The sequence below is a fragment of the Parus major genome, chromosome 4, assembly GCF_001522545.3.
Source record: "Parus major isolate Abel chromosome 4, Parus_major1.1, whole genome shotgun sequence".
NCBI classification, from domain to species: Eukaryota; Metazoa; Chordata; class Aves; order Passeriformes; family Paridae; genus Parus; species Parus major.
In genome coordinates this window covers 51,975,460-51,988,635 of record NC_031771.1, presented here as the reverse complement: position 1 = coordinate 51,988,635, position 13,176 = coordinate 51,975,460, and the positions used below count along the sequence as shown (strand labels likewise).

Sequence of the window (13,176 nt, the reverse complement as noted above, 5' to 3'; positions counted from 1 at the left end):
AATGTCAATTATTTCCTCCACCCTGCAGAATTAGAACTTATATTTTACACTGAAAATATTTATATCTCCTTGCATGTCCATTATGTATATACATCCTTTATTAGATCACGAGCCCATTTAATTTATTCCTTTCCTTTCTGCGTATTTGCAGATTTCACAGAAAAAGCAATGCATTTGGAAGCAGCACTTACAGCACAGTCCAGACAAGATGGTCCAGTACCCTGACCATCAGAATCTTAGAAGTGTCCAGTGGTGAAGAGTGTTTGGAGACAGCAGATCATTACTAAAAGCAGTGACACTGACTCTTGACTGACCGCACGTTCTTCAGACGGAGCTCCCAGACTAACCAAAGCTTTCACGCTGATATGAATATTGGTGCAAATCACTTGGAAAGTCACTGACTGCTTTTCATCGTGTCAGATGAATCCCAGCTGTGATATAAAGAAATTGGTCCAATGCATACCACTAACATGTAATAGATTTTGTGTCTCAATGTGTGAGATACAAAATCTGTTTCATCCTTTCCCTCCTCCCACCTCATTTTTTTTTTCCTGTAATTGTTTTCCAGTATATTTTTTATCACTTTCTTACTTTTCCTTAGCATCCATTTTCCTAAATTCCTATTTTCAGCTTATTCAATATGTAACTTTTTGTCCTTTTAGCCCTATTTCCTTTGTCTTCTAAGAATGCCCCAAGCAACAAGAGCAAGTCATTCATTAAAAGCAAAAGTGAGCACTAGTGCACAAGGATCTCTCAGAGGCATGGCAGAGAATATTTAACTCTAAGTAAACTTAAAGTTGGATAAACAGTGCTTAATAATACTGTTTGGTCCACTGTAGTCCCTCTGCCCACAATACAGAAAAGACAGCCTTTCTCCTAACATGAATAATATGGTACTGCCTTGTCTAAAAACTGAAAATCTTCGAAACTTATCATAAATGACACCACAGCTTTCAAAAATATTTCTGTTTTTTAAATAAGCATGGTCATACTGGTCAGCACAATGCCCATTCTGAATTCATCACACCCTAAAGCAAAGCAACCAGTTGCTGTGATAATGTCTTATTCATATTAGTATTCCCAACAGCTTAAATTTGTCCTAGATATTGAACCCACAGGACATTTTGTGATTAAACTTGTTCTTACCCACACAAACTTTTACTGATAATCTCTCTCTGCTCTTCTCATTTTGCCAAGACGCTGCACGCCTTTACCCAGCAGCAGATGAGTTTTGGCTATCACTAGCACAAATGCAGCTTTCTGATAGATAAGACATTGATAAAGACAATTTCATGAGGCAGAGGGATGAAACAGTTCATCCTTACAAAGGCTCAGTATTCCACAGAGGACACATTCTCGTTCTTCAAAAACTCTCAGTGGTGCTTCAGTTGTCACTAATTTGAATACCCTTGAATCAGAAGATGCCCTACAAGGTGCAAGCCTAAATGTAAGGAGAAGATCAGCTTAAGGCAGTCTCTACCTGTTAAAAGGCAAAATATGTTGCCTTTTTCATTAATAATTTTCATTATTCAAGTTGCCTGTGCACTATTTGGGCTTTATTTTACTAGAAAAATGAAATGGAGGAACAGTCGCACTTTTGTTGGTTTCATTTTCTGACTCTCATGCACTAAATCCCGGTAACAACTCTACTGCAGGCATTACCATTTAAAAATGACTAACGTTTGAAGCTATGATTCTATTTGAAGAGAATTAATGAGAAAAAATCCACCTTGCTAGTTAAAAATGCAACAGACAGGTACATTCAGAAATGCTGATGGCACTGAAAATGAGCTGAACATTTAACATCCCTGGAGGGAGACAGCTAGAGAAGAGAAAGGTGTAAAGGAAAGTTTAGATGAAAAAGGGCCAAAAATGTGGGAAGATGAAAACAAATGGACTCTTTCACATAAGAAGAAAGCCCAGAGGAGTGAAGCTAGACACTTGTTAGCTTCACATCACATCACATCATATCAAACTGGTGATGAGATGTCAGTTGGGTAATGTGTGTCATTCTCCAAAAGAAAGGAGGTATTTCCTTTTAGCTCTGTCATTTTTATCTTTCTGTATTCTTTGTCTGGCATAAAAACTTATTTTTGAGAAATGTTTTTCCCACAGTAAGTCATGTTTCAGTCAGATTTTGCTTGGTATTCCAAAAGAGTGCAAAAGTGTATCTTACTTCCTCTCACCATTGCAAGTTTAAAGTGAATTAAAGCTGTTATTAATTTTTAAAAGCTACTACGCATGAATATTGAGAATCAAAACAGAAAACACATCTAATATACAGCTCAGCTGAAGGTAATTTCCGTAAAAACATCATCTGGGTATTTCCTATGACTTGCATGACATGGATTCAGATCATATTTCCCTAATTTTTGTATAGACACTTTCCTGCTACTGCAAACTATACCTGTAAGAAAAAACATTAAGCCTTAAACTCTCTTTATGCTTCAATGCTTACATTAATGATCCATAAATCAAATAATTCCTCAACAGCAGCTGTGCAAATCCACTGAGCCTAAATCATGACCTCAGTTTTGTCTAGCCTGAACAGTCCTGCATGGTGGTTGCACAGGTAGCCAAGAACCTGCTCGGCGCTTGTCACTGATGATGTATGTGTTATGGAAAATAGTGTGACTTTCAGACCTCTAACACACTACAGCTGGAAGGCTGACAGCGGTACCTGGAGGGAAAAACCTAAATTATAACTTGGGGGGGTTAGATCTGAAAAGTAGTGAGAAGTATCACAGCACCACTTTAGTGGCCATGTCCCTTGTAGGATAATATAAGGACTACACATTTTTTCCCAAAACTTCAGTGAACTGCAAAGATGAACTTACAGTTGAGCTGATAGCACAGTCAAATACAAAAGTTCCCTATGCCCAACGCAATGATCTGGTATTCTACATGAACGGCTACACATTCTAAAACATTAAAAAAGCTGGGACATTAAGGAAAAAGAAAAGCCAGGTACAATCCAGCAGAGAACACATGGTTGTGAACCTCTTCTAGCAAGCAGAAGATACACTCTGAAGCATAAGAAATCAAGCAAATGATAGGACTGCACTGTGTCTTTCAAACAACTTGTTGGTAAGGCTACTATTCTATACTGGCATCACAGTTTATGAGAAATATAGCTGCACAGCAAGAAACATTTCTCTGAGAAAAGAAGTTTCCCCTGTTTTTGACTGCCTGATTTGCAAAGTTTTTCATTAACTATCCAACTATCCTCTGCTTATCCAGCTGGCTTGAGCTGAACACCTTTCTTGGCAACATCCTCTTAAACACACTGCACCCAAAAAACTTCATTTTTAAATAATTGGGGAAAAAATAGGAGTCACAATCCCTGTGGAGGACAGCAAGGCATGCTTTTCCTCCCTAAAATGCAAGTTATCCTTCAGTCTTTCTCAGGTGAATGTGTAACTGCAGTTTGAGATACAGAGAAAGGCACCAAACAGCCTCTGGCTTACCAGAAGAAGCTGGTCTCCATCAAATAGTTTCTACTTAGGCATCGGAGAGGTACAGAGGAGACCAAAGCAGGCAGGTAGGTGTAAAGGGGCCTGACTAAAATTATCTCCTGGGAGTTGGTAACTATAGAGGATGTGCCCTGGAGGTTCATCCCCAGCCCCAAGTCATTTCAGCAAAGGCAAAAGTACCAGTTAGGTCAGAGCAGGCATCTTACGGCAGGATTCGCGAAGCCCTGGACGCTTCTTAGCCCGAGACCCCAGGCGTTAAGCGTTCGCTCAGTATCCCCACAGACACACACACATTTGCCCACGATGCACGGCTGCGTTCGCCCCTCTCATGCGGGCAGGCAGCTCCCCCCTCCGCGCCCCACGCCAAGTTGCCAGACTTGCTGCCCAAAGGAGAAGGGACGAAACCCCAAATTAATTCAGAGAAGCAACCTCGCGTCCCCGCGCTGCTCGCGTCCTACCGCCTGTGGAGCTGGCCTCCTCCAGCTGCGCCGAGATGCTCTCCACTCTCCTCACGTCCATGCTGCGAGGCGGGAGGCGCCCGGAGCAGCGGCGGGAAAGCGCGGCAGCACCGCCGTGCCGGGGCCGCGGGAGCCGGAGCGGGGCCGGGAGCGGGTGCGGCGGGGCGGAGCGGGAGCGGGATGGGAGCGGGAGCGGGGCTGGGAGCGGCGGAGCGGGATGGGAGCGGTGCTGGGAGCGACGGAGCGGAGCGGGATGGGAGCGGGAGCGGGGCTGGGAGCGGCGGAGCGGAGCGGAGCGGGAGCGCGGCCCCGCCTCGGCGGCGGCGCCTCCCCCGCCACCCGCGCGGCGCGGGGCGGGCTCGGCGCGGGGCTCCGGGGCGCTCTCCGGCGGGGCCGTGGCCGCGACCCCTTCCCTGCCGGGACAGAGAGGTTTGGGCTCGCTTGCCCGCCCCGCCGAGCTCCCCCGGGGCCGCTGCCGCCGCGGCTCGGGAGCGGGGCGGCCGTGGGGACAGCCCCGAGCCGGAGTCCGGCACGGCGGGGCCCGCTCCGCTGTGCGGCCGCGCTCAGGTGGTGCCCGCAGCACCTGTTAGCCGCAGGCTGCCCGGGACACGGACCGCCGCCGGGCAAAGGGATGCTCCCATGGCAGCTGCGCCCCTCGGACACCTCTGTCAGCCTGGGAGCACTCCCTAAGCCCCAGGGTATACTTTGGAAGGGATTGGAAAGGGCGTTTTTAAGACACCTTCTTAACACCTCTATTTTACCAGTGCCTGCTATGACACGTGACATACCATTGGAAAATGCTTCAATAATGATAGTTCTCCTAGTTCAATTTTACACAGTTAATTTTTCAGTCTTTACGATTTCGACTATCCCTGCATGAATAATAACGTGTTTCAGAAATCCCAGTTCTTCTTCTCATTGTGTTCAGCCCAAAAAAATTATAGTAATTTTTTCCAAGGGTTTTCAAGGGTTATAGGCTTAGCTACCTAATACCTTATTTTTGACATCTTATTCATATTATCCCTTGAACCTTGTATTATTAAGATTCCTATGAGCTGAAAGATAAGGGAGTAATTCCTATGCCACATTGCCAACTCATGCTTTAGGAGGGGGCTTATATCTTCTTTTATTTCACGGGACAAACTTACGTCTGCTTCAACCCCAAAATCATGGAGTGATTGAAGTCTTAAATGGGCAGAGACACCACATTGTAGTATAAAGTTTGCCCAGAACAGCATGATGTTGAGTGGCTTTTACCATGTGTTCTTTTTTGATAAAAATACATTCACTGATGGAGGTTTAGGTAAGACTGTGGAGAGACAGGATTCAGAGTACTGTATTTGTCACATACCCTCAAAATATTTCCCTTCTATAAGGTGAATCCTTAAGTAGCCAGGATATGTCTCTTCTTATCAAAGAAATTCAAAGTACTAAGAACAGAGATCAGGTTTTTATCTCATTTATAAGGATTTGAGCTTACTTTGAAGCTAACTTTACAGAAAACTCTAATTTATCACGATTCAGAGCGAGCCCTTGTCATTACATATATACCATTTTCAGAGTGAGACGATTCAGATTTACCATTGTCACTTCCCTTTGCTCTACACCAACATTGTATCAGAACTCTGTGACTTAAAAAAAACCTCTAAATATATGGGAGCAGCTGGTCATAACAGATTGAACTAAGGCAAGAATGGTAGTAATACATCAAGAATCCCTATACATTCATCTTGTGTCTTAGAATGAATTGCAGGTATACAGCACAACATGAAACAAAAGTGCCAGAAGTGCCTTCCAGGTTTTTACAGAAAAAGTGGTGTGTGTCAACTAAAAGATGAATTGTGTCTGAGGCAAAGAAAAAAGAAAGTGGCACAAATAAACAGAACTGTCTCCATAAATCTGCATGTATCTCTCAATCTCATCTGCTTCATTTTTATGTTTGCTCTCCTTGTTTCCATCCACTTGCTCTTTGTCTCCTGTTCTTCTTGGTGGGCCTGGCTCCAAGTAATTTCCTCTGCATACTCTTTTCTTTTTATTCTCTTGAGTTTTAAATATTTATCTTAAAAAAAACTTGTGTTATTTTGATGTTCTATGTAAAACAAAATGTGCATGTCAGAATGTGGCGTTTTTCCAAATTTGCTTTAAAGGGCAAATTCTTTATTGTTTACCGAACCTGATTAAGTTTCCTCCAATTAGCATGTCAAGCCCATGTATCTGCTCTATATAACATCCAGTAAAAATTGACATCAACTGTGATTTCATCCCTTCTATATAATTACATTTCAACATATAATTGTATTTCTACAAATATAGAGTTTCATACTAGTTTCTGCTCTTCAAAATATATAACAACTTCCTTTCATCCTCATTTATTTCAAATATATCTTTTGGAGGTAAATACTAATAATACCTTGAGTGTGTATTTAGTGCTACATGTATAGCTGAAGATTTTTTCCAGTCCCTTGTGATAAAATTTTAAGTTCTTCTTCTTGAAGTAGTTGATGTAGTTTCCATCTAATTTTTAAATTAGAATCTGAATCAGCATATTCCTGTTTGCCTCAAATGTAAACTAATTGTGAAGACTTAACATAATTATGATTTAGTGCGTCCAAATTAGGTTCAGATTTCCACATCTGTTTAAAAGATGTAAAACGTAAAATTAAGTGTTAAATCATGATGCTAAAATAATGAACAAGGAAGCATTTTCTTCCAAAAGAGAAAATCAAATCATTGGTGAGTAAAAAATAACCAACAGGATTTCTAGTGGTAGCATGTTCCTAATAGAGAGGACTTGGTTTTTTTTCCTACGTCTATGTGTGGATGAGAAAAGGCTCAGACCCAGAAAATGTACAGCTTTACCCAAATATTCAGTCCTTTTAGTCTGTTCTGCTCCCCCACTGGTCTTGGGACATCTGCAAAGGTTAACACAGTAGTTTAGTTACTCAAATTGTACTAGAACTAGGGAACTGGATAATACGTAATTAAAAATTTGAATAGAACAAATATAAGCCACAAAATATCCAACACCTCTGTGTCACTTTCTAGGCCTCCAGAGAAACTATTTTGGCAGTGCTTCTTCTGCTAGAGAATGGCTCTCCAGGTAACAGCTTTCTTGATACCCAGAAAAATAAATCATTAGGTTATACTTTGTGACTGCATGTCACTCACAATTTTTTTCACAAGGAAAAAAGAAACCCAACAGCTAAATCAGTTTGTCACTTACTTCTAGGAAAAATATTCTTCCTTCTCCAAAAAGTAATAAAAGTTTATTTTGCTATTTTTTATTCAGAAATGAGAAATAAACTGTTCTTCACTCTATGATACATTTTAAGAGTATTTTTGTTCTCAGAAGGGAATTTTACTTAGTTTTGAGTCATTTTGTGTAAAAACATATCCAAAAAAAATTTATGTGTGTTCTGTATCACGAAACATGAACAGTAATTTGGCCACTCTCAAATATTTAGTGTCTGTGATAAAGTAGTAGACGAAAATGAGAAGCCTGTGACACCTGTGGGATGCTCTGCTGTGGGGTGTGCACTGGGTGTCAGTGCCAAGCTGTTGCTGCTGGCGGGGCTGCAGGCTGGCCTCTGTGACTGGGGCTGTGCCAGACAGCTGCTTCCAGACAATTCCCCAGCACATCCACCACAACTGAGCCCACCAGCCAACTCAGTGGCACCTCAAGGGAAATGAATTTAAGGAAGGGCACAAAATGCTGAGGAAGGGGGAATGAGAGAGGCAGTGCCAAGGTAAGAGGAAAGGGGAGGTGCTCCATGGTGGAGCCCTCCCAAAGGAACCGAGGCTGGTGGAGGACCCGTGCTGGAGGACGTACACCATGAAAGATCCTGCTGCTGGATAAACCCAGGCCAGAAGAGAGGAAACAAGTAAGAATGAAAGAGCAGGTCTTGAAAGGAGAGTGTTCACTACCTGCAGTATGAACACAGAAGGGAAAGAAGTGATGAGTAACTTTGAGGCTGGACAGGGGGAGAAAGTGCTTTTCTGATTAGCTGCCCAAGTCAGTAATTAAAGTTGTCAATAAATTAAGCTAAACTCTCCAAGTCTGTTTTAGCCAAGACAGTAACTGCTGAATGATTTTTCTCTATTTGTTTTGACCCACAAGTTCTTGTGATTTTCTCTCCTGTGTCACTAGGTGTGGGGGTAAGCATGCAGATACTTGGCTTAGCAGGGGTTGTCCCAGAACAGGATATATATGGGAAAATTCAAAATACACAATGAAACTGTAGGTATAGGAAAGGTGGCACAGAGTACTAACGAAATGTGCTATGTGGAGCTTCAATATTCAAGATTTCCTACTAGCGCAGTCTAGTTTTAGAGACCATTACTGCTCTCAGAAAGAGTAATCCTGAATATGCTGATTTTTTTGCCTATTAAACCTTAACAAGGACAATTCTTCAAAGGAACATTGAGCACCATGTATCCTCATTCTTATACAGAAATAAATATCAAGCAACAATGAAGGCCAGCCCTTGAACTTGTCAAAAATTGACTTTTATTATTGCTAGAACTTGTTACTAAATAGGTAAGAAAAAATGAAAGCCTCCTTTCCTTGATTTTTTTTTTTTTTTATAATATTTTGTAATAACTTCTGTGAGGATTGGAAGCAATTTGATTTACTATAAATGAGTAACACATCAGAATCCATATGTGGTAGAAAAAAAAGAAGATAAAAATATTATTTAGCAACATTATAAAATAAGATCAAAACATTCCTTATTCCAATTTTAATATTATCTCCATATAGTCAGTCAAGATATGGATTAATTTCTTTGTTGGGGCATTTAAAAAAAAACTCAGGGAAGTAGGGGCTCACCCTTCATTCAGTGTCAGTGACCTTTCTATTCCTTCAGAACTAAGATCCACCTTTTCTTTCCCTCTGTTTTTCTACTGCTGCAGCTTTCTTTGCTGGTTTCACTTCAGTGTGATGCAGGTGATGGGAGTGGCTTCATTGTTAAATGCCAGTATTTAGACATATGAGATTTGATTTGTGAGACTGTTGTGGTTTTATATTTCATTTCAACTGTGATTCATGGTTTATAATAGCCACACTGCAGATATTTTAGAAGAAATTCATTACAAACTAAGGCAAGGTTATATTTTAAAAAAACCACACGTAATATTCAAGATGACTTTGATGTGCTGCTTGAAGACTTCCTAGGCATAATCTGTATCATTTAATCTAAATTGTTGTCAAATTGTTTGTTGTCAGTATTAGGCTGTCACTAGAGTTATCTCATTAGTAAACCTGAGTCAATATAAGGTTTTATATTTCCATCAACTTTACATTAAAAACTAGCTCTGTAGTTTTTAAGAATAGAAGAATATTGGGAGCAAATTCATGTGCTGTTGAAATGTAGCCAACTTCAGAAGACACGGCTGAAAAACAATCATTAGACAAATGTAGATCGAAGAAAAGTATTGGGTAATTACACTGCATCTAACCTTGTTCTTGTGGGGGGAAATATACAGTATTTTATATAAAATAGATCATAGGCTTTACAATCTAATGTGAAATACCTGCTTAGTGATCTGTCCTAGGCTCAGAAGAGACAGAAAAAAGAAAAACCTAGACAAAAAATAGCAACAAAAGCCCCTGAGCTGACCCTGGTGTAGAAAACTGCCCAGACTGAGCCAGTTTATGGCAGAATGATTTCTCAACACTTTTTCTGGCAGTTTACATTCAGCTGTACGTTGGCTTCCTATGGCTTTTCGTCCTCCATTCTCATCAGGTAATTCTGCACTCTGCTCCAGTAAATCCTTCTCCCCCTCCACTTCTCTGTCTCCCTTCCATTTCCTTTTCCCTCTCCTATTTACCTCGCACATTGTTTCTCATGAAAAAAACTAAGTAACAGCAGAAAGGATAATGGCTTTTATGTTCGGCTAGTGAGATCAGAGAGCAGTAGTGCTCTGTACAGCCAACGACAGGATCTAACTGAATACAGTTTTTCATATTTTCCATTTTTAAATCCACATCCACAGAGTTTCCAGATGATAGGGCTTAAAGAACAAAAGTGCAGGGAATCTTAGCTAACTCAAAAGGCATTCTGTAGAATATCTAACAATAATTAATAACACAAAATTTTAAAATTTCAGAATATTTTAAAACATTTTGTTCCTATGATATTTTCTCTGGATTTATGGCACTAATTATTCATTGGTGGATATATGGAAAGACAGTAATCTCAATTATTGTTAGTGCATCTAAATATAGAGATAAAGGCCAAATTCTTTCTTTAATGGCAACGATATTCTTTTTTGAATGAGCCCAGTCTATATGGGGAGACCAAAAGAGATCGTTCATCCTCATATAAAAAGGTCTAAGAGGGATATGGTTGCTATATAAATACATCAGACAGGTAAAAAAAAGTGAAAGAATAAAAAAGCTCTTTCAGCTAAATGCCAATGCAGGAGGCAGAACAAATTGTATAATCTATAAATTTAGGTTGTATATTTAATGAAAGTTGCTAGGCATTAAAGAATTCAAGTATTAGAATGCCCTTCCAAAATGAATGGGAGGAAAGGCAAAATAAATGCTTTATGGCAAAGCTTGATAACTCTGATGGGATGCCTGTGATAACAGAGAGGTCTGTGAATATAAATCATATATATATGATTTCCTTTCGTTAACAAGTAAAGCTCTTGAATAGAAGACCAAATTCATAATACAGCATGAGTCACAGGAAAAGAGCTACAATGCTTATGCAGAGATTACATAACACAACATATATAATAATAAGAGCCTCTACAGTCTACATTTATCCCTGTATATAATATTATGAAAACTTCCGAGACATGATAGAAGTCTTTCACATTTAAATGGTTGCCCCAAGGAAGATAGTAATTAATTGTTCTCCATGGCTAATGGCAGTGCTGCAGAAGAAAGACACTTAGGTAGCAGCAATAAAGTAGTCAAAATTTAGGGTAAAATTTCTGACCTCTAAGGTAGGCAAATATTAGGACAGCTTTCTGAAGAGGTCAGTGGAATATTCATCATGAAAGTGTTTATTTTAGCTGCTTTATAGATGACTACTGAAAACAATCTGAAGCTTTTGATCCTGTCACAGAACAACATTACTATAAATCTTGAGGTATATTCTCTCCTTATGGCTGTATGATTAAAAGAATAGTATTGATTTGAGAGGGGAATTTGGCCAGCAATGGCCCTACTTTCTCAGCTCTCTATCCCCATTTCTCCTACAGAGCTAGTGCTTCTTAATTGTGCAGGTTTTATTCTATGAAACAGAGATGTATTTCCTGATTATTTTCTAAGATGCTTAGTTTCTTAATTTGCATACCTGAGTATTCTGTTGTCATGGAAATCTCTTCTCTGAAGCCCTTGAAGACCAGCTCTCTTGCTTCAATTCTGTTTCAAATTTTCTGCATCAACTAATTTTAATTCTTACTCCAAGTTTTCCACATATTGTCGTCACATCTAAATGGCACAGTACAAAAATTCTTTGGGTCAAAACCTTATCCATAAGAATGCAAGCTTCACTTCAAACAAGTGAACTACATCTAGTACAAAGGCATTTTTTGACTCATTTTATTTGTTGGCTGGTTTTAATTCTTTCAGTGAAGGACCACCCACATTGATAGATGTTTAGCAGCTCAACCAACAATAAAGAAATTATTAACAAAGTATATAGCTGTAATTAAATTCAAATAGAATTTTTTGAATAATCTCAGTACAAATTACTTGTCTACACCTGTCTTCTTACATTGGTGGAGGGAGTCTTAAAATCTGTCCTGAAAGGTGAAATACTTGATTAATGACAAAGATTCATTGCATCAGCTTTCCTTCCAAGTAAAAACTAGACTATCAGTCTCTTACTTTTCATCAAAAATATATTCAGCCAAAATATATTCAGATGCCTTCACTGATCAAAGATAAAAATATTGAAGAGATTCATGAAGGTCAGGTTAGGACATTCATGGTTAATAATTACTTCATTCCACTTAATATTTCTAAAAACTTAAGAATAGTGTCCTTCAAAATAAAAAAATACTTTGTATTCCTATAGAAAATAGGCAACTGCATGAACAATCTGGCCACCAAACTAGCAAGCTTTAGTTTCAGGAGGGATTTTAGAAGATAATTCATGCCAAGTTCATCAAATCATCAATGGAAGTTTTACATCCAAAAGGAATAGTCTCTGAGCACCAGATAAAGGTGTTTTTGCAGCCTAATGTTCAAGAAGCTGCTAAAGTTAACCTTAGAGCCAATGACCTAAGTCATCTGAGGGCAGATATACATCCTGGATGAAAGATGCAGGAATATATATCTACCTTACTGTCCAGTTGTTTCAGCAGTTAGCTCACACAATGTCATCTTGATTTTCAGCCAAATGGCATTTATTTGTGTCACGGCTCCTGCCAAAAGAGAACAATGTAATCTTCTTTCCTCTGGATTTGGAGACGCAGATATAAAGCTGTTTGTTATCTTCATGCTGAAGCAGAACCTGTTCGCTTACTTTTTTCTACAGCCTCCCATATGTGCATACAACTTGATTAATTAATGACTGAAGCAGAGTATAAAGAAGTGTCACTGATCATATTTTTACTTATTATTAAATCCATAGGGCAGACTTTGGTCTCTTAACTTCTGTCATAAGCTTTCGCATCCACCTTATTTCATCCACTAGACTAGGCTAAAAGCCAGAATTATCTCTCTTAATTACTTTGTTCTTTGCTGTAGAATTCTAATTGCTTCAGATGAGGTCAGTACAGTGGTAATAGATACTTAATGTTGTTTTCATACTTAAAAAAAAAATGTTCAGTATGGTGAAATTTGACTCAAGATTGTGAGTCTGTATGTTCTGAAATTGGAGCTATTATGCAGCACACTAGTAAGTCAGTATAAATCGTTGTATTTATGAAGTTTTACTTCTTAGTCTTCCCATTTTAAACACTTTACTCCTCCATTACATGTATTTTACTGGCTACCATCAGTTTGCTCACCCTGTAGCGTCAAATTCTTACTCATATTACCCCTTCTGGCTTTCAATAATTATATATGCATTGTTTCTTACCTTGGCTTGGATCTTAAAACTAGAAAGTTAAATTTTCAAATATGCTATTCCTGCCCCAATGTGTTTATTTATAAATTAATGCTGAATGTCAAATAACTAATATGAATGTTACAAATTTAGCACTAAGTATTTCCACTCTGAACATCCAAAAATATGATGTGCTCCTTTCTCTCAAAAAATGTGTGGCAATGTCTGAAATAC

General features: G+C 39.2%; 1 protein-coding gene across 4 annotated transcripts in view; it reads right to left on the bottom strand.

Annotated features, from left to right (window-relative positions):
* Positions 1–4,086, bottom strand: part of KCNIP4 (potassium voltage-gated channel interacting protein 4) — a 386,819-nt gene extending 382,733 nt beyond the window's left edge. For 2 of the 4 annotated variants that reach the window (XM_015624320.1, XM_015624328.1), the window contains exon 1: positions 3,932–4,086. In XM_015624320.1, coding sequence (XP_015479806.1) covers positions 3,932–3,992 — 61 coding nt within the window. In that variant the 5' untranslated portion in view covers positions 3,993–4,086. The other 2 variants (XM_015624330.3, XM_015624329.3) reach the window with 2 other exon arrangements.
* Between the last annotated feature and the right edge of the window lie 9,090 nt (positions 4,087–13,176).